General features: G+C 48.1%; 9 protein-coding genes across 9 annotated transcripts; 5 read left to right on the top strand and 4 right to left on the bottom strand.

The window, feature by feature from the left end:
- Positions 1-323: 323 nt before the first annotated feature.
- On the bottom strand, positions 324-1,432 carry 60S_1 (60s acidic ribosomal protein P2; the record flags this gene model as incomplete). Its single annotated transcript, XM_043156387.1, has 4 exons — positions 324-344; positions 398-529; positions 586-1,304; positions 1,366-1,432. 4 exons carry the CDS (start codon positions 1,430-1,432, stop codon positions 324-326), a joined length of 939 nt encoding a protein of 312 aa, XP_043006173.1.
- A 303-nt stretch (positions 1,433-1,735) lies between these two features.
- E1B28_011357 (uncharacterized protein) lies at positions 1,736-4,922 on the top strand. Its single transcript, XM_043156386.1, has 3 exons — positions 1,736-1,891; positions 1,943-2,466; positions 2,523-4,922. Exons 1-3 carry the CDS (start codon positions 1,839-1,841, stop codon positions 4,799-4,801), a joined length of 2,856 nt encoding a protein of 951 aa, XP_043006172.1. The 5' UTR covers positions 1,736-1,838; the 3' UTR covers positions 4,802-4,922.
- A 1,117-nt stretch (positions 4,923-6,039) lies between these two features.
- E1B28_011356 (uncharacterized protein) lies at positions 6,040-6,338 on the top strand (the record flags this gene model as incomplete). The annotated part of the gene is made up of 2 exons (XM_043156385.1): positions 6,040-6,206; positions 6,272-6,338. 2 exons carry the CDS (start codon positions 6,040-6,042, stop codon positions 6,336-6,338), a joined length of 234 nt encoding a protein of 77 aa, XP_043006171.1.
- A 294-nt stretch (positions 6,339-6,632) lies between these two features.
- E1B28_011355 (uncharacterized protein) lies at positions 6,633-9,795 on the bottom strand (the record flags this gene model as incomplete). Its single annotated transcript, XM_043156384.1, has 9 exons — positions 9,568-9,795; positions 9,317-9,513; positions 9,143-9,255; positions 9,057-9,085; positions 8,626-9,000; positions 8,454-8,576; positions 8,287-8,400; positions 7,392-8,226; positions 6,633-7,338 (listed from the first exon to the last, which is right to left on the bottom strand). Exons 1-9 carry the CDS (start codon positions 9,650-9,652, stop codon positions 6,633-6,635), a joined length of 2,577 nt encoding a protein of 858 aa, XP_043006170.1. The 5' UTR covers positions 9,653-9,795.
- A 34-nt stretch (positions 9,796-9,829) lies between these two features.
- On the top strand, positions 9,830-10,846 carry E1B28_011354 (uncharacterized protein; the record flags this gene model as incomplete). The annotated part of the gene is made up of 4 exons (XM_043156383.1): positions 9,830-10,058; positions 10,116-10,158; positions 10,211-10,393; positions 10,447-10,846. The coding sequence occupies 4 exons, from the start codon at positions 9,830-9,832 to the stop codon at positions 10,844-10,846; spliced, it is 855 nt and encodes a 284-aa protein (XP_043006169.1).
- Positions 10,847-10,991: 145 nt separating this feature from the next.
- Positions 10,992-13,368, bottom strand: E1B28_011353 (uncharacterized protein; the record flags this gene model as incomplete). The annotated part of the gene is made up of 6 exons (XM_043156382.1): positions 10,992-11,018; positions 11,077-11,182; positions 11,230-11,886; positions 11,938-12,093; positions 12,151-12,568; positions 12,621-13,368. 6 exons carry the CDS (start codon positions 13,366-13,368, stop codon positions 10,992-10,994), a joined length of 2,112 nt encoding a protein of 703 aa, XP_043006168.1.
- An 85-nt stretch (positions 13,369-13,453) lies between these two features.
- Positions 13,454-14,257, top strand: E1B28_011352 (uncharacterized protein; the record flags this gene model as incomplete). Its single annotated transcript, XM_043156381.1, has 3 exons — positions 13,454-13,584; positions 13,645-13,837; positions 13,889-14,257. The coding sequence occupies 3 exons, from the start codon at positions 13,454-13,456 to the stop codon at positions 14,255-14,257; spliced, it is 693 nt and encodes a 230-aa protein (XP_043006167.1).
- A 217-nt stretch (positions 14,258-14,474) lies between these two features.
- E1B28_011351 (uncharacterized protein) lies at positions 14,475-16,228 on the bottom strand (the record flags this gene model as incomplete). The annotated part of the gene is made up of 3 exons (XM_043156380.1): positions 14,475-15,560; positions 15,620-15,780; positions 15,832-16,228. 3 exons carry the CDS (start codon positions 16,226-16,228, stop codon positions 14,475-14,477), a joined length of 1,644 nt encoding a protein of 547 aa, XP_043006166.1.
- An 84-nt stretch (positions 16,229-16,312) lies between these two features.
- On the top strand, positions 16,313-18,402 carry E1B28_011350 (uncharacterized protein). Its single transcript, XM_043156379.1, has 2 exons — positions 16,313-16,434; positions 16,493-18,402. Coding segments are annotated over exons 1-2 (1,512 nt in total). The 5' UTR covers positions 16,313-16,432; the 3' UTR covers positions 18,003-18,402.
- Positions 18,403-18,458: the final 56 nt, after the last annotated feature.

Raw genomic sequence — 18,458 nt, 5'->3', positions numbered from 1 at the left:
TGTGATTATCGGATTGTGCACGATGCTCACAGGCAAGGATTCGGTCCCGTCACTGGCGAACGTGTGTGCAGTTAGTTGCTACGACGGCGAAAGCAATTCTAGGTGGTGATGGTAGAAGATGAAAAGATTGAAAGGCAAGGCCCTTTTGTACGCGGCAAGTGCTGGTTCATTTTCGACTGTGTCATTACTGTCGTCAGACTCAAGAGTTCAAGTCAGGTCAGATTGATTTTCACATTTATTCAGATCTATTTATTTGCCGAAAACCACCAAGTCGGCGTAGACTAATATCGCTACAACACCATAAAATCTGTATACGGTATACACTAATCGAACAGACCAAAGCCCTGATATTCTCTTCAGTTATCAGTGATGATGCCATGGTTACTACGGTACTTACCATATCGTCCTCAGATTCTTCTTCTTCCTCCTTCTTCTCCTCTTCCTTGGCAGCAGCAGCGGGTGCAGAATCAGCAGCGACAGGAGCAACGGCAACGGCGAAGGCCTCGGGATTAGCGAGATATTCCTTGACCTAAGCAGGCCGGTGTAAAGCAGCAATCTACGTCTGAAGAATGAACGAAACTGCACCTTCTCAGCACCTTCAAAGGTGTAGTCAGTCGCAATGGAAACAGCAAGCAAGTTTTTGTACGCGTTGACCAAAGAATGGCCGATGGAGGCGATGGTGGGGAACTCAATAGCCAACGATATGGCGGCGATGTTCCGGATACCAGTAGCGAAACGGCTAATGAGTTCAGATTCGTCGACGTCAAGAACGTTAGGTGGGAAGGTGGTTCCAGCGTCATAGATCTGGGCAACAGTCATTCCGTATGTGAAGGGCGAAATGTTCAACATATTCAAAAGTGTAGCCTCGGACGATCCAACACGGGTTCCAGCAGTGACAACCTTGATATCGGAAACAATTTCGATGGTACCACGAGCAATCTTGGTAGGGATACCGAGCGCCTGGAAGAAGGAAGTCTTGCCGGGTTCCATACCAGTATTACCTGCAGGAACGGTAACATCCTTGGGAGCGAAAGCACCAGCACGAGCGGGGGCAGCAACCTTGTTGGCGGTAATGACGTCTCTGACCTCTTTCAGGTCACCGTTGGTAAAGACGAATCCGATGTTGCCCTTGACGTGAGGTAAGAGACGCTCAAACTGGGGGGACTCGGCCAGGATCGAACGGAGGGCACGGCGAACCATGGTGTTCTTTCCCATCAAGACGACACCCTTGCCACGAAGAGCAACACGAATTTGGTGCATCTGGTTAGACCCGACGTTGTCAACATTGACAATGAAGATAGACGCTGCAAAAAAAAAACATGTCTGTGAAACTACCCGTTGACGCGTACGTGTTATCATACGCACGATACTGGTTCAAGAGTTCCTTGAGCTTTTGGAAGTAGAGCTCCTTATCAGCGCGAGATGCACCCATTTTTTAATACTAAGTTTTCTGGAGCGAATGGATGAGAAACACTTGTACGGAATCTTGACTAAACTGACGTTGAATACCAAGAAGAACAAGGCCTCCCGTTGACCTGAACGGCAGGGTTAGCACAGTCTCCAGGGAAGAAGAGATAAGGAACCTTATAATATGCCAAAGGATGTTTAAAGGCGACTTGCTACGAAGACTGATCAAAGAAGCGAAATCCAAGGACACCTACAAACTTTTTGTGTGGACCGTGATTGTGGGAAAGTAAAAATAAAGTTTAGTCTCCGCCACGCAGACAACCGATGTAACGGGGTTGGTCGTTGACCACGACGACCTAGCCGGGGAAGGCGACGACGTTGACGTGTACCCCCCACAAAACTCTCCCGTGGCTCTGCTGTGAAGCAATGGAATGTTGCGATGCCTCCAGTTGACCATCCGCATAACGCATGGTCCGCTTTCTTGGTGCGTCTAATCTCAATTTGACAGAAGGATCTGTTCTCATGTATACTCTAGCTTCCCCAAAAGTGTTCATCATGATGCGATACAATCTCTTATTGTAGGAGGACCAAGTCTCTCTTGCCTTACGGGCAATTCTCGGCCAGTCAACGAAAGGACACGCGTTTCCAGGAAACGAACACGGCATGCACCCGAATTTCTTGGAAGGCCCCGACTTCATACAGATGGGAAACGCTTCCTGAAAAATTATTTGGAGGACACTCAGCCGTGCGTTGTTGCACCCCAGACGGTCATTGGTTTCTATAACGATTTGCGTACGACGTGCTTAACCCCCAAACACATGAGCGTATTGATTGGTATCTTTGGCGCGCTGTCTCTACCTCCAGGTGCACCTCGAATTACGAATCGGCACGTAGCAGCAATGCGCGATGAATCTGGTAATTCTTACTGGGATGTTGTGAAAAGTTTAGTTCTCGACAAGCAGAGTTTGGATTACCCGTTGTCGGATGGTGATAGATATTGGATTATGTGGGCCAGGCTGGTGGATGTCGAAAACATGGACAGAGAATCCGATTATCAGGGTGAGTTTGGTACTGCAGCTTTTTCTCCCGGTTTCATGACACTTCTTCCCTGGAAGCCTTTCTTTGTGCACTTGAAGATGCCACATATCAATTTCGTCAAATTTGGCGTCAGACGAAGAATCCTGATATTCTGGCTCCCTATTTCAACGTTCTACTTTCCTTGGCAGTGCCCCAGTATCTCTCGGTAGCCCTCGAACTACTGTCTGACCTCCTCGCTCTCCATCGTAACATTCATCCTGGCCTCATCCGAATTGTCTGGAAGTTTCTGCTCCTTAATCCCGAAACCTTGTCGTCGGCTTCAAGGCAGAAGCTTCTTTCGGTATTGCTGGACAGAGCGAGAGTTCACCCGCATCCATCCCCTGGAAGTCGTTCGTTATCCACACACAGGTTTGATCCTTTGACGGAACGCCATGAACGCCTCCCACTCGACACTCGACAATTAGTGGCCTTATTGACCGCCCCTCTCTTTCCCATGTTCTTTATTCCTGGGCCTTCATCTGTTATGCAATGGGCTACCTCTCTACTCAGAACTTCTCTCTCGCCTAAAGTCACGACTGATTTACCATGGCAGAAAATGTCTCTTCTCGCTTTATGCCATTCCTGTACCCAAGACGATTTCAAAGTATCGTCGTGGGAGCATTCATCATCTTTTAGCGATTGGGATGCGATCCTGATCCTTCACAGCTTTGAACATGTCATCTCAAAAAAGCTCTCAGACCATAACATGGACGCGGTGCGCACCGTAATCACCACATTGTGGGAACGGTGGAAGGAAATCCCTTGCGATGGCAGGCCCGCATTCGTCGCTCGTGCTTTCGTGGCGGGGTGTCTCCGTTTGGCCGGTCGAATCGGAGATCTTGATCTTTGCAATGACGGTTGGCGTTATTGCGCACAACACGGCTTGTTGCTTTCGGCAGATATCCGTACAAAGGCTGAACGCTTTCAACTAGACTCCCTGACGAACGAATACGCCGAAGCTTTTCTCAATGTTGGTGGGGGGCGGGCGTCGCATATACTCAACTCCCTTAATTCGTCATCCCAGACTACATTTACCGCTAATGCGAACGCGACCCTTGCGGCCTTCGTCTCCCGTGATGTTGCGATCTCATATGACTTTTACACTTGTTGTTTACAACGTGGCATTTCGATCTCCCTAGATCTAGAAGAAAAACTAGTTATTGAACTAGCTCGGTTCCTTCCGTCCGCCGCCATTCCTTTCCTCAAGAAATACGAGCGGCAAAGCCCAGCGATTGAATCACTGTTGGGTGCATTATTGCAGTCACTTTGGACACATCGACGCCAGTACATTGATCCTAAACAAGGGAGTGTGTTGGCTGGTGCCATGGCTAAGGTTTTTCAGGTGACGGTTCCTCCTCCCACTCTGCGTCTTCCGATCGGCCACGCTGCCTTGCTCCTTCTCCCCCATAATGCGGAACAAGTGGTCCATCTTCTGGAATTGATTCTGAAAACAAGGCCAACGTATTTTACGCCACGTTTGGTGCATCGTCTATTACAAGTTCTTATCTATCATCGAGGTTTCCGTTTGGCAGTGCGTTTGCATTGCGCGATACGGAAAGCAATGCCTCAGGAAACGAAGAGGAACAGACGAATACTCTTTCTTGGTTTGGTTCGTCATGGTGCCAACAAGCTGGCTGGGAGCCTGCGTACAAGGGTCATGTGCAAACGTCTTTCTCCATCGCGGAGAAGTACACGATATCCTTCCCGATTGCCCGTTCCCTTGTTTCGTCTCCACTTACAGCGTATCGCTTGTGCGTTGGTATCGCATCGGAGCACCCGGATCAATGTCTGGAACTTCCTATTCACATACACCAGCTATCTGAGTACCCGTACAAAAATGGTGTTGGGAAACAAGCTTTTAGACCTCGTGTTACGTTCCAACTCCAGCGGTCGGCCCATCAGTCGAGTCGCACGAACTAGGAGGTTCCTCTTTCGGCATACTGGTTTCTCGGGGGATAGAGTGACACTGAATATTTTCGTCAAAGCACTGCTGAAGTCGCATGATATGGATGCCTTTGGGATACGCAGCCTTTTCGACTATCTCATACGATTAGGATATCCTGCCTCAACTCATTGGTTAAGAAGCTATGGTGTACCATTCGGGACTCCTCCCACCTCCCCTCCATTTGACCTGTCTTTCCATAAAACTCATCCCATTCGGTTTGAGAGACACACCCGACCTCTGTACAAGATGTTCATCAAAGCCTTCCACCTTCGAAACGATATATCGGGAGCCAAGACCGTCATTGGGATTCTGAGGGGTGAAGAAGTTGCGTTTTTGACCATGAAGTCGTCAGCTCGCAAGAGAAACCTTTAGGCAGGACTAGATAACTTTACTATGTACATATGTAGTTGACCACCTTTCCAACATGGTCATTCGTTAGACCTGCGCAGATTGTACTGATGTCGGTGTAGACAAGCACTCGCTACATTATAAAGAGGTGAGAGGCAGCGGTAAATACCGCGGGTTGCGTGGACCAAATCAAATTCTAAGATGAAGTTTGACCCTCATCGCCAAAGGTGATTGTCTCTAGCTCTCGCCATCATTTGCACCCAGCTTGAGAAATTCAAGCAAGTTCGTTCACTATTCCTGTGCCGATTCATAAAAAATATCCGGTACTTCAACATACGATACGAATGGACCCGCGTTGTGCGGACTTTCTTGGAACAAGCCTGAAGACTCGATCTTATGTTTAATACATCGTTCCATCGTTCCATGACCCTCGCTTCAACCCATCATGCAGGGATGTTGGAGGTTGGTTTCATTCAAATATGTTCTTTTCTAACACAGAATTCACGCAGGATTTAACAAATACTACCATGGAGAGAAACATGGAAGCCTCAACGTCAACGCTTACAGAGGTTTGGCAACTTCGATGTATGCCAACGTCAGTAGTCTTCGGGCATGTCCGATAGGCTTGCAAGGTTGACCGAGGTATTTTGATCGCTCGCTTTGAACTCCCTTTCAAACACCTGATGGTATGTAGCTGGCCGCGCCTTCCCCCAGTGCGCTGTCTCGTAAAGCTAAACGAATTTCAGTGGGACTCGCAATACTCATAACTTATCGGAATGGGTGTCGGATACAACGCAGAAAAGAAGCGACGAAACGACTACTCGACTCCAATATTCTCCTTTGGATGTGTATATTTCACCTCTGTAGCGGATGATTTGATTCAAACGGATCCTAAAGTCTGAAACGGGCTCACCCTTCCCTATTTCAAGTCATTTGATGGCATGCAGAATACCCGTCATGTTGTCGTTTCGAGTGGCACACTGGCAAGACAGAAAGATGAAGATCGGAATTCTGAAGAAAACGGTGGCTTTACTGTTCATGGTGAGAACTTCAATTCCATTGGACTAAACATTCTAATCTAAGATACCGATGGCAAGGAAGGATCTATCGATCCTCTCGCCTCCGGATTACCAACGCTCAAATCGTCACAAAAACGTACAAGTACCCCGTCTCGAGTCTATAGTGGATCCGTCGGAGCAATATAACACGGATCCGTATAGCCTGGACGCTCAAGGCACACAGACGGTTCCGAGAGGATAAGAATGTCCGCTTGGAGAAAGAGGATGAGGACGGAAACATGCGGGATCGTTATGCCTGCCAACAACTCTCAAAACCGGCCGGAGAGGACGAAAAGGCATTGGAAGAAGCAAAAGACCGATGGACCAAAGCATGCCAGCAAAACCTACTTTTTGAAAGAAAGCTGCCAATTGTGAGTTCCATTACTTCCCTATCTCGCAGTGCAGCGTCGACACCAGCCGCACCCGATCTTACAAGCCCAAGTGCTCGGAATTTGAGCAATACTACTAAACAGTCAGCACCCCAAGAGATTTCTAAACGATAGCAGAGACGTGGCATGAAGCAATCGTCCCTTCTTTAACCAGGTAAGTTTCAGAATTCCCGATTAACTTGCTCTGGCTTAAGCTCTCACAGCGTAGAACCCCCGAATCAGCTTAAGCAAAATCAGTGCGCACTTCGCGAACAGGTTTTTAAACGATTTTGGCACATCAAGAGGCGAGAGTGTCCAGCAAACAACCAGGATGCAGGATACAATTCATGATCAATATTAATTTAAATCTAAGCAATTACAGTAGATCTAAGAAAATGAGAGCTAAGATAAAGTAGTGTAATACAAGTCCTAGAGGTAAACTGCATAGGAGCCAATTACAGGTCTGTGATCGCTTCGCCCTTCCAAGCGTCTCATGCCCTTATCATCCAGAGTATTATAACTCAAGCAAACTACGTCTCCCTTCCGCGGCAACTTGGTGGATGGAACAACGATAGAATTATCAGATGAAGTACTCCCACTTGAATGATGGGTAAGGAATGACTGTAAAAAACGCCAGCGAGAAGGAGGAAGGGTATGCTCTTTGTGGTTGGTGGGGCTGTCTGAGTTAACGATACCGGAACCCCGTTTGGATATATTTGACACAGGCAGGGACGGGGTTTCAGGCTGAGGTGATCTGGAGTCCCCTTCATTTAGAGTATTTCTAGTGTGCCCGAGCGTTAGATTTTCCAGGGAGTTTGCGTTAACCGGCTGACAGAGAGTCGTGGGGCGAGATTCAGGGTAAACAAACCGTGAAAATGGTATTATGCTCTCCAATAGCTCGGGAGAAGGTAACGGCGAATCACTGTTAATAGAGTTTCCAGTCGTCGCAGTGGACGATGCGCCGAAAGTCGTGACGGATGCGACAGAGCTTCGACGTGAGCGAGTTGAATGCGGGCGGAAGGCGTTCGCCAGAAATTGGCCAACGCGGGTTCGGGGCCTGTAGTGACTGTCGGTATCGTCGACTTCTGGTTCAGGATCGGGTTCTACAGTTGATTTCCAAAGTATCCTGTCGCACCTGGATGATAATGAGCGTTTGTGTTGACAGAAATACTGGCAAGGAACATTCACCAGCTTGGAACACGCTTCTTGGACGACGTATCGTAAACACCCTTATTCTCGTCATAGTCATCATCGCTCTGTAAGCTGGTGTTGGATTTGGTAGATCTGAGTCTTCCCAAAGGTGGTGGCACCAAGGTCGCATCAGTTCCCAAATCCGGACTATCTTCACTGCCCTCCCTTTGCACCTTCAATTCCGGGATGACTTCCTCCGAGCTTTCCCGTTGATTTCTAGCTGTAGTTGCCTCGACGAGAGATGACTTGGATCTCAGCCATTTCGTTGGGCTCGCAGGTACAGATGAAGGGCCGAGTAAAGAGAGCCACTTCGTTCTGGCTTTCTGAGCTGCAACAGACACAGATATCGATAGTTTAGAGCTCGAGCTCCTCGACATTCCTTGCCCATGGAAATAACCCTCCTCCTGGTCAGGGTCTTGGCGATGGCGCGAGTTCGTAGAGGTCCAGACAGATGACGCAACGGATGCAACCTCCCCGTCGCCTTCATCACTCGACTTGTCAACATCCTCGACAGCGGCTCCGTCCTTTTCCGTTACGTCGGTCAGGCGTTGTACACGATCACTTTTCCATCTTTCCAACTTCAATTGACGGCGTTTAGCGCCCTTCAGTGTACGCAGGACATCGTATTTGAAGGTGGGCGGAAAGTTTATCGGCGCTTCGCGGAAACCTACGAACGCTCGTCCGTTCTGCATGAGATTCTTCAATTGATCAAACGCAAGAGCCTGCACATAATCTTGCCGTGATATCAACCAGTCCGCATGCAATCGTGATATATCCAGGCGAAAATTGAGATCACCGAAAACAAAGGTATAATCAAATTTGTCGGTGATATCTAAATTGGAACAGGTGAGTTCAAACGACGAGCGGGAGATAAAACATCGGGTCGGGTCACCTTCCGCCATCACCCTTGGGTCGTCATTGGAAAGGAAGTCATCGACCGCGAGTTCGGCTTTTATCTTGTTATAATTATTTAATCTGTCCTTCAGGTTTGCTTTATCTTGTTGAGCTGGATCACTCATGCTCAATAGAAGGACATTTCGGCTCTTGAATTCTCCTTACCGGCTAGGTGACAGTTGAGGAATAGGAAAGTTTTTCCGTCAATATTCACACTGACACCGACGCCTCCTTTGTTACCCCATCTTCCGCCCATGAGTCCGGACGTAACTGTCGATTTCGATGTTCCTAATTAAGTATTAGAACCAAAGTGCGGCATCTTATGTCCATGACTTACCAAGGACGAACCGCCGGACATCTCGGTGAATATAAATGGCAAGATAGATACCGAGCAAGCGCTCTTTACACAACAGTTGATATGGACCCCGCTTGGGTTCCTTCGATGCAAAACGAGGTGACAGCCGCTTCGGCGTACTGATTTCCGACGTTTCAGGGGTTCTTGTAGCATATCCACCGTGACAGAGCCAATCTTCAATCATGGATGTCCAACCGCTCGGCGGGCTGTCGTGCAAAAGGTCCTCATAGCTTTTCTTTGATTTGATTGCCTCTTCCTTGTAACTATGTTTCAAGGATCGAGGCTTGTCGTCCTTTTCACGGTCTTCTCTGTCCTTATCATACAGTTTGAAGCCTGTTCCCAAGCCCATTGGAATTCCTGGAAAGTCTTGATCAGATGCGGGAAGAAACTAACTATATCAAGGAAAAGCACACCTGAACTTGAGGGACATTCCTGACCAGCTCTGTGCAAAACGAATCGGCCATTAGATGAACATCTGTGCACTCCCATAATAACTCACACAACGATGAGATGATATGGATGATCTGTGTCTGTTGCGAACTGCGGCAGGGATGTGGATGCCACAGAAGGTGTATACAAGGGAACCTTGCCGAATAATTCTTCCAAAGCTCCCTGTAAGCATTCAGGAAGAGTTTCAGAACAAAGGACTGAGTAATAGAATGTGAGCACGTACTTTCGGGATAGAATCATGCATATTCCATGTCAAGATCCTTACTTTGAGCGACTTGGGATTATTGAGGAATCGATGCGAGCGACCTGGTCGTGACTGCTTCTCATTTGTCCCTAAGTCATTGATACCAGATATAGGGGAGCCAGAACCAGGAGGGTTGGGAAATAAACCCTGTAAGCGGCTCAATACTGTCTGTTGGCCTTGAAACAAATAGGAGATTAGAGGCAGAATTGGGAGACTTGGGGTTAACGAACTTGGGGTCTTCGTCTGAACCGATATCTGAGGTCGTTCTGGCTGAGTAGTACGGGATTCGGTCGACATGTTGTTCCGTCCTAGCATCCAAGGTGATGAAAACGAAACAGGTTATTGCGAATCTGTCAAAGATTCATCGTAGGGCATTGAGATTGGGAGTTTGAGGATGCGGGAAAGTTGAGACTCAAGCGCATCAATAAATAAGGTTACGTAACGAATTGACATTGACAGAAAAATGCAGCGTACAACCCATCACTCACCGTCATGAAGATTGCAGTCACTGGCGCAAATGGTAGTGTTGGAAAACGGGTCGTGGCATTGGCTCTCAAAAAGGGTCACCAAGTTCACGCTATCGATATTGGTCCTACTGCCGCCTTGTCCAGTGACAGTCAAGAATTTCAATCCAACTTCACATATCAACAAGTGGACCTAACGGATTACAACGACACTTTGAATGCTCTTGCTGGAGTCAATGCTGTAGTGCATTTAGCAGGTCTTTTACCCGCCAATATAACCCTGGGCTAACTGAACTGATTGAAATCCCCCTCAGGGCATCCAAATCCCTTGGACTACGTCGTGGTCACCCATAACAAGTATGCTTTCTCTTTTCATGTACGAGCCGTCTAGCCCATCTACTCGTAACAGCAATGTTGTGGTTTCCTATAACGTGTTGAGGGCAGCGGCGGAATACAACATCGATCGGGTCGCTCAAGCCTCATCAGTGAACGTCGTAACGATGGTTTATAGCCACAAACCGCACTTTGACTATTTCCCCATCGATGAAAACCATCCCTGCCTTCCAGATGAGCCATATGGACTCTCTAAGTTGTAAGAGGTTTTCCATTGTCCATTTGACGGACGATAATCTACTCTTGAACCAGAATTTGCGAAGCACAGGCCGACTCGATAGTAAGACGCTACCCTTCGATGCGAATTGCGAGTATTCGGCTTCATTGGTCTGTTCCGAATCGCGCTCAGGCTCAAGCCCTTGACCCCCAAAAAGCTAAGAATGATTTATGGGGTTACGTTCATGAAGACTCGGGGGCAGAGGCCTTCCTTTTAGCAGTAACTAACGAAAACGGAAAATGGTCCGGTCACGAGCCTTTCTTCATCGCAGCGTCGAAGATTACCCACGATCTAGATTCAGCCGACTTGAAAGCGAAATATTGGCCTGACGTGCCTACGAGAAACGGGATGGACATCAATGGACAAAAAGGTTTTTTTGACTGCAGTAAAGCGGGGCGCTTACTGGGATGGGTCCATAAGGACCCGACGTGGTAGTATAACGGTATATGCTATTCGCGGGGTTGGACGATACAATTGAACCGTCCCCGAGATAACTCTTGATTATAAGATAGATACAAATACACTGCGGTTTCCCTCTAAGTTTGCGAAGATGGACCAGACACCTCGAAATCTGCTGGTCTCATGATGGATGTAAAAACGTCTGTAGCTGTTGTCATACAACTCGTTAGTCCCAATTGGGAATAAGTTCGAATGAGAAAACAAACATATTCGTCGTAGTGATGAAGAACCTCTCGAAGTTGCCTTCTGGTAACCTCTGCTTTGTACAGTATTTCGTCGTCTGTCCTTCGTCCGTCAAAATATTGGTTCAACCTAAAGGAGCATTTTTAGTCAGTTCTGTTTTCATATCGTACACGTACAATTCGAATCGTCGAGCGATATGAAGGTCTTTCCCGACTGACATAGCTGATAACCAACGACGTTGTAAGGGAGTTGCCCTCCCAGGATCGCTGATAATCGACGAAAACCTTTCATCATCTGCAGTTTCCCACCCTGAATCCTCTCTACCATCCGATGACTCGAGCCCCTCAACATATTCTTCATTTTCACTGTAGTCATCCTGTTCACTTTCGATTACCAACTCGCTCAACTCGCTATGCGTCGAGTCCACAGAGGGCACTCGATGGATGGGCCGTTCTGTGAGAGGAGATGGTAGATTTAGCCAAGTCGTACCTCCTTTATAAGAACCCCGGTCTGCCTTGTGTCCTTCACTACGTCTCCGGGTCTTCTGCTTTGCTATCAATTTCTGTCTAGCCGATCGAACCCTAGCTTTGAGTTCGGTGGTCGCCACAATCCGAATTCGTAGGTGTAAGGTAACCAACATGTCGCGTTTCAGCATCCACACTACCACTTCGTGATATATAGGTATTAGGTCTTTCGTTTGGACTACTGAAGCGAAAAAGTGATTCCCAGCTTGGTTCGCAGATGCCGTCGATATGTCTGACAAAATATGAGGTAGTGGTGGAAGATTGTATCCAGCTAAATCCTTCTCAAATTCGGAAATGAGATTGGATAATCTGCATCGGGGATGAGCAAAAGCATTTGTACACCAAAGAGGAGGTGCACACCGATGGTCAAACTTGGGGGGCAGGGTGAACACGGTCTTCAGACCGCTGTGCACAACGTCAACTACCTTAGCCCGTCGATGCTGTACAAGCCAGCGCACGATTGGATAAACTTGAGATTCTAGTTCCCAATCGAGAAGACTGGCTAAGTCGGCCAGACTGGGAACCAATTTCAGCTCCTGCATCCAAACCCCAGAAACAAAGTAGCTGACTCACGACAAAGTGACATTAACTGTTTCGAGGAACTTAATCAACCCATCAGCGAAATCCCGGTCGTCAGGAGATACATAAGGACTCTGCAAATCTGACAAGGGATCAAAGCCGTCGCTAGTGTCCAACAAAAGCAAACTTTTCCACGGAACTAGCGCAGGTAACCGCCATCCAAATTTCATTTCAGGGCCCCAAGCCTCGAAGTCCTCGCCATCACTGCCGTTGAATGTCGCCCAGTGGTCAAGATCTTCATCATTGTGCAACAAAGTGTCAAGGTAAGGGGGTAATTGTATCTCCACCAGAACATTGTTGAGTGAAATATGTCCTATGGATGATGACTTTATCGCCTCGTATAAGACTTTCATTGCCGGAGCCAAGGAGGAGGTTTCCATGGCTTTGGACGAAAAATCTATAAATGGTAGTACTATATCCAACTGAGCATTAGCTGTGGGCGAAGAAAAGCACGAATCAATCACCTTTCTTGATATGATCATCCTTGAGTGATCCCAGTAGGTCACATTCTTTCTCAACAAAGTTCGAGAGGACTTGCTCCTGAAACAAGACTGCAGCAATGGTGAATGCGGCTTGCTCATACATAATGTCAAAATACTTTGAGACATTTCCGGTAGCGGATGAAGACGGATCAGGCAGGTCGAGTACCATCACTAGATGAAATGTACTCAACCAGGCTGGCTGGTTGGCGGAGATGACTTTCTCCATGGATGAACTCCTGCTAGGACTTGCAGATTGTCGACGAATACTCTCCGCCTGGGACGATTGACGATTTCGAGAATCCCGTCCTCGGGCTCCAAGTTTGGATTTTTCAGGTTTGAACCTCCATCCTCCATCCGAGTCTGCACAGACAGGATGTCCGATGAAAGCAAGGTCATCGACAACCAGTTCAAACTTCTGGTGGCACATAGATGTGTGAGGACATAGAATACCAGCAAGGAATTCCGATGAGTAGCCAAATACTTGGTCAAATTCATTTCGACATTTTGAAATCTCTGAATTGTCCTTTAATGGACTTCCAATTTCGGACGTGAGGTCCAGTTTAGAAGGTACTCGTCGTTTATAAGAAGCCTCCGAAATATTGCCTTGACCCTCTGATAGAGCACGACTAAGTCTCAAAGGTGCTGAAGGAAACGGAGGCCATCGAAATATAAGATTAGAGCCTCTGGCGGAGGAAGTTACGAAGAGGATTGCAAGGAGCGTTTCTGCCATGATTCATGAAGGAGGAAGAAAACCGTAGAATGCGCGACGCGAGCTCACTGTCTTTCTCACGTACACCTTGCTCCGCTGAGCCGTCATGCACATACAACTCAAGAACGTCAGACTTGAGGCAGATATCGCACTGGCACCCCGGAACGGTCAAAGTGAGAGCGGGCTCGCCATATGCTTGCACCCATGGTCGTGGCTGGGAGGGCAAATGCACGATCCGTAAGTGAGTGGAATTTACTCAAACAAGCGCGGAGGACCATGATCCACACTCCTTTGTAGCGTTCTCAAATCGCTCATCGGTCCTTTGCACTCGAGGAACTACCATGTCATAAGGTACAATTCTCGCGGTGTTGGCCGCTCGTCAGGGTGGCCATCGCTCACTGGCGTTAAGGAATCTGAAGACCTCAAATCCCTCGTGCAGTGGGCATTGGAAAACCCCGAAATGTTCAATATCCGTTCCGTCGTCATAATAGTAAGTTTATTATCGGATCTCCTCTGTAGTTTGGAATGGTGACGTTCTCAGGGCTATTCATACGGGTCTCTTATTGCTGGGACACATCCCCTTTTACCGCCTCCAATCAAGACGTCTCATATCCTGATTTCCTATCCTGTCAGCGTTCGTGGATGGCTAACTTTATTCCAAACGGCAACATACGCTCGGAAGTTGAAGGAGTTGCTCAGCAAACCAACATCTCGTGTCCTGGTTGTCTTTGGAGACAGAGATGAATTCACTTCGAAATCTTCATACTCTAGTTGGGAAACAGAGTTAAGGACCAACTCCGACTCAGAGAAAGGACTGCTTCAAGTGGAATGCATTGCCGGGGCGTCGCATTTTTGGGGTGGTCAAAGTGGTCAGCAACTAAGTAATACGATCGAGAGGTGGTTACCGTGAAAGAGGATTGATTTCATCAATGCACCTATGTATAACATGCACACTTAAGAATTCATACCTCCATCCAAACTAATATAATAATACACAAGTTGGGTTTGATTTACAAATCGTACATAGATGAACAACTACTCAACCGTCATCGACAGTAAAGTGCGAGTGGGGCGTCGTGAAATAGGAATTTCCGTTTCGAGTGTTTGTAGCTGAAAGGATCCGAGGTCTAGGTAGACCTTTCCTTCTCTTCTTTTAAACTGACCCAACTACTTTCGACGCCAGACCCATCTCCAGAATTGCTCTCCACGTCAGCTTCTGAGCCATTCTCGGAGTGCTCTATGCCGTTGCTACTCCCGCTTTCTTCGTCCACTCGTCTCCGGAGGCCAGTAGTAATGGTTTCGGCTCTGGGCTTCATGGCAGGACGTGGTACAAGGAAAGGCTGCGAGGGAAGTAGGGCATTTCGGATCGAGATAAGGAAGTGGGGAATATTTAGGAGAGCGTCCAGAAGTATAGTAGGAAGATATGATGCAAGCCTATATGTCCGAGCACCAGCACCAACGGAAAATCGTTCCCCGCAAACCCACCGTGGTCGAATGAACCAACTCAAGAAAGACGCAGACGATCCCCCTAATTGTCCGTTACTCACGATAGCGACAACACCATTCACGAGGACCTTCACGTCTGTAGGTCGCCTGTGTACACTATGTTCTCGTCCATAGCGAGCAGAATCAATGATGGCTGCAAACGCCGGGCCGTACGTAATCTTTTCCGAAGCAGTCCATTTTTCCATAGCCTCCAGAGGGGTGAAATGCTGGGGACGTTCGTTGCCAACATTGAAGGCACCAACTTCGATTGCTACCACTCTGATATTTTTCATGGTCTCAGACTTCCCTGTCATTGCAGCGACGCTGATCTCTCTCCTCAGGACTTCTACGGCCCTCATCGTGCCTGCAGCACTCATTGATTGAATAGAGGAGAACGGTAATCCGAAGCGAGTTTCAGTGGCTGGCAGACAGACGACAATGGACTTCTTGCCTGCGGATGGAACATGTCGAAGAAGAGGTAGGAGAGATTGGATGACTTGTAGGGGCGTTACTTGGGTGTGTGTGAGGTACGGAAGATAGGCGTCTTGGAAAGAGACATGTTCAAGTGGTGCATGTGTGAAAGGAGGTGAAAGGGTCAATAACGACACGACAGAGTGAATGTACGGATGGGAAGCTGGTGATGCGAATGGGTCCCCTGCAGATGTGATTGGGAAACGGCGGGAGAGAGCCGAAGACAGGGTACGAAGGAACAGTGGTATCGTTTCAGGCTGCCAATGAGAGGTCAGATGAGCTGTAAGAGAAGGGGTGCGGGGGATGGTATACATACCTCTGATGGGTCTAGCACTAAAGCGCGCACATATCCACGGCATTTACGTTCAAGGGCATCAGCCATTTCTTGATTAGTTACACTTGCAATAACAATATACCCCTTCCTCTCCAAGTCAAGGACCAGAGGATGTCCCAGCGGTGTATCTCCACCAAGTACGACTGAAATCAGGTCAACCACCTATCTCGCAAACATGGAGTAAATGTATTTACCGACAACTTGTCTTCTTTCAGTACTTGAACTGGATTTGAGGGCTTTCCGAGCCTTGACCGCCTTCATGTAGACACCACCATATCCAACAAGTAACCCAGTACCGACTGCGCCAAGGGCAATACCGCCAGCTTTCCATGGGTGTTTCTCAGCCCAGGTGCAAGATCGTTCATACAAGGAGCTAGGCGGTGGAGGCGGGGGAGGTGGAGGGACCTCGAAATCTCCCAGACCGGGTAATCGTATCTCTGGCATGTTGGGAAGTGAAGGGCCATAACGAGTGATGTCGATCCAAAGCTGATTAATGGTTTCTCTGATATAACCTGGAGAAGCAGCATCAAGAGAAGAGTAAATAAGTTCCTCAAGAGACTCCAGGTATTCTTCAATCTTGTCCATATTCATCGTTGATGCTCTTGCGGTGGTGGGAGACAGTCAGAGACCGGCAATTACTCTACTGCGCACGCATATGGAAACATGCTGTGACACGCTCTTACTCGCTTACATCCACTTGCACCTCTTATTTTTCATTCTCTCGATTTTCGATTTGTCGCCGTCTGTGACAGCGGACTCGTGGATTTTCATATTTTATTCAATCTCATCAGAGAAATGTACGTGTCAGACTGCCTTGCGTTGTCCATGATAGGTCATCAAACCCATCTGCAACAGGCCACTTCCTGACGAACGACCTCGCGCCAGCGTAGCAAATCTCATTGGAAGGTTCGAGCAACAGAATAAGAAGACTGTGCAGGCTGGCACTGGCCCAGTCATACCAGGCAGGAGTTCTAGTGTCGTATCTAATATTACTGGTGATTCGGTGAAGGAAGCTGTTAAGGAGAAACGGGAGTGGCCTCCAAAGGTCGCGCCCACACCGGCAGTGGATCCCCCAGCCCTCATCAGGGCTACTCCATTTCCAACCAATACAGGTTCATTCGACTCCTCCGCGATCTCCAATACCAGTAACAAGCACGATGTCTTACCCTCTGAAACCCCTGGTTCTACACCTCATGTAGCAGAGTCTCCCGCAGCTCCTGTCGTAGACACTGTTATTCAGAACGCCCAAAACGACAGCGGGATGGGCGCAGAGAACACTCACATCGGAGAGAAATTTCTCAAGTCACCGAAATCTCAACCCGCCAAAGGAACGAAATCCCCACCCCCTTCCTCTTTTCGCACTCCTTCTAAGACGCCTGCAAAGGCCGTCCCAAGGAACGTTAGCAACACAGCGAGTACGCCTGCCTTACGTACACAACATACCGGACAGTCCTTTTCATCTACATCTTCAACACGTAAGTCTGTGACACCAAAGACGGCGCCTAGTACCCCTTCCCGACCCAAAACGAGTTCCGGGATACCAAGCGGCGCTCCGAAAGAGAAAGCACCATTATCAGTTGCTCGTTCCAAGACACCTACCCCCTCCAAGTCGCCTGCGTCAACTGCTGTTCCCGCTCGGTCGAAAACGCCCTCATCCAACTTGTTCACCCCCACTGCGGCGTCACTAGCGAAGTCTCGTAATACTTCCGGGGAGATTTCAACACCGATGCGTAGGGTTACATTGAGCAGCTCTGCTGCGGACCGTTTGAGCAAACCAACAGCTTCTTCCCTTTCAAAGGCGCGCAGCCCTCCTCCTGTAACTCAAATCCGGGGATCACCGTCCGATCGAGGATCTACTACGAAGCCCGCACAACAGAGAGGTACCAAGCCGAGAGTTGTTGTAACTTCCAAGGGCGAAACGAAAAACAAGTCCACTGTTGGAGAAGTGAAGCTCACGTCAGATTCAGAAGAGTTGTCGGTGCATCACGAGGCAGCCAGCCCGACGCCTGGCAGTGTTACACGTCTTCCTAACGAACCAACGCTTTCACATGGAGTAGAGAATAATGGTCAGGGTGACGAGTCCAAATCTGTAGGCGCAGAGTCACCGGCTGATGTAGGCTCTTTAGAGCAGCATGGTCTCCCGCTCGACACAGGAGAGGTGGATGATGACCGAAGTGCAACACCAGTGAAACGCGAGCTTTCTAATGTTGATGGGCAGGAAACGGAGAACGGAGTTCATGACCTGGCGAACCGAGTGGGCACTGACATTGAGGACATGGTCAACCTCCTGGAACATACCAAGGCTAGGCCAGTCAGCATCATCAACATCCCGGATGAAGTCAACGAGATACCAGACGAGGACTGACCAATATTATATTTCATTGATGACTTTATATTCACGTTTTGATTTTGATATCGCACTGTCCCTTGTATTCATCTTCTACTATTCAGCATTGTACCCCTTCGCAAGGTGAGTCCCCTCACGGAGTCCGTTGTAATAACTTTAGCGACTCATTCCTTCAGTATAGTCACATATCTTGAATCCAACGTTTCCTTATGCCTTTCAACATATTACGCTCGCTCTGGCTCGATTGCTTTCTCTGCTTTCTCTTTCTCTTTTCTTTTAATATTCGTGGAAGGTGGTCCATCTTGGCTTCGAATGCATCTTGTGTAGCCAGGATTGAGATATGATCACGATATAATGCTAAATATAGTCGATGAAATGCACAATAAATAATACTGCAACGCTTGCTGCGAGTTGGCGAAGACAGCTTGCACGAGAACGGCTTATGTAATGGAACCTTTTTGAGTGCCACGTCTG

Source organism: Marasmius oreades, chromosome 7 (assembly GCF_018924745.1).
Source record: "Marasmius oreades isolate 03SP1 chromosome 7, whole genome shotgun sequence".
NCBI classification, from domain to species: Eukaryota; Fungi; Basidiomycota; class Agaricomycetes; order Agaricales; family Marasmiaceae; genus Marasmius; species Marasmius oreades.
The sequence above is the reverse complement of the archived record's forward strand: the minus strand, read 5'-3'. Positions and strand labels throughout refer to the sequence as shown.

Coding starts and splice junctions, on each gene's coding strand:
- E1B28_011357 (XM_043156386.1), top strand. CDS start 1,839: ATGTTGCGATGCCTCCAGTTGACCATCCGCATAACGCATGGTCCGCTT. Junction 1,892..1,942: donor ACGCATGGTCCGCTTTCTTG/GTGCGTCTAATC, acceptor TGTATACTCTAG/CTTCCCCAAAAGTGTTCATC. Junction 2,467..2,522: donor CAGAGAATCCGATTATCAGG/GTGAGTTTGGTA, acceptor CTTCCCTGGAAG/CCTTTCTTTGTGCACTTGAA.